At 48.7% G+C, this 1377-nt stretch overlaps 1 protein-coding gene across 2 annotated transcripts in view; it reads left to right on the forward strand.

The window, feature by feature from the left end:
- The window catches only part of LOC103393715 (serine/threonine-protein kinase N1-like), a 7290-nt gene that overhangs the window by 3239 nt on the left and 2674 nt on the right, over positions 1-1377 (forward strand). For both annotated transcript variants that reach the window (XM_025064365.1, XM_025064366.1), the window contains exons 7-8: positions 435-576; positions 766-856. In XM_025064365.1, the coding sequence (XP_024920133.1) occupies positions 435-576; positions 766-856 (233 nt within the window). The remainder of the gene's footprint in view (positions 1-434; positions 577-765; positions 857-1377) is intronic.

Raw genomic sequence — 1377 nt, forward strand, 5'->3', positions numbered from 1 at the left:
CCCAAACATCACAAACATAGATATAAACAAATATATTGATCATATAAAATAATAATAATTAAGAAAACATTTTATATTATTGTTGTAAAAGTGGATAAAAGGGAAACAGCGCCACACAGTGTCAGGGCCACTGAGGTAGGAGAAGGATTCTGTTATGGTCAACATTTGAAGACTGTCAAAACAAAACAGGAAGTAACGTTTGCGTCGTTAGCTAGCTCAGCGTTAGCTGATGTGAACGTGGCGTTTTATGATTTATTTGATGTGGTTTCCACTTCCTGTTTCTCTGATCCAGTCCAAGTGTTCATGGTTCCTGGTTCCTGGTTCTTTCCACAACCAGGATTATATACAGACCAGTGTGGACCAGGAGAGACCTGGACCATCGACACCTGGTCCGGTCTGCTGTTGTTCACTCTGTGTGTGTGTGTGTGTTGTAGGTAAGGCCTTCCTGCGTGCTCGTCAGATGAACATCGACATCGCCACCTGGGTCCGTCTGCTCAGGAACGCCATCCCCAGTGGGACTAACTCACCCACCTACACGCCCATCTTCAGCAGCAGCACGCTGACGCACCCCCCCGGGTGAGAACCTGGAGGACTCCACCTGCTCCACCTGCTCCACCTGCTCCACCTGCTCCACCTGCTCCAGCGGTCTCTGGGCTCAGACCCTGTCCAGATGGACCGGGGTCTGACACTCCGACCTTCTGGAACTGTTTTTTTTTTTTAAATCCTCACCTTCTCACTTTTCCGTTCGTCGTTTTTTTTTTTCAGAGAAATCTCTGTGGAGAAGCTGAACCTGGGGAGTGACTCCCCCCCGAAACCTGAGAGCAGGAGAGACGGGGGAGACGCACCTGCTCCCCTGGTGAGTCACATGACCACACCGTCACTCAGTCAGAGCCAGAGCTCCGTGAGCCCAGGTGACGGGGGGGCGGGTGTGAACGAGGGGGAGGCCGGTGTTAGTGACTCCTGATTGGATGGTGGTGAGAACGAATTCATCAAAGACGAATCCTGGTTGGTTACTGAGTGACGAGGAGGTGAAAGTGGAGGAAAGGAACCAGGTCGAGGACGGTTCTGTAGAACTGTTCAGTGACAGTGAAAAATCTTTATTTGATGTTTTATAAAAAGAAGTGAATTTTTTTCTTTAGTCAAATTTCACTTCCTTCACTCCTTACAGTCTGAAGAGAAAACATAGAAATATTTATTTGTTAAAGCTGAGTCCTGACACGGACGAGGTGCTCAACATAAGGCTCTGCTGGACCGTGGGTTTCACTTATTGACAGTAGGACTGGTGGAGATCAGAACAGGAGGGGGAGGTGTGGGGGGGGGTGTGTGACAGATGGAGCGTTGGACTGGAGCATTATGGGATTGATTACTGCAATGATT

This window comes from Cynoglossus semilaevis, chromosome 17, assembly GCF_000523025.1.
Source record: "Cynoglossus semilaevis isolate Cse_v1.0 chromosome 17, Cse_v1.0, whole genome shotgun sequence".
NCBI classification, from domain to species: Eukaryota; Metazoa; Chordata; class Actinopteri; order Pleuronectiformes; family Cynoglossidae; genus Cynoglossus; species Cynoglossus semilaevis.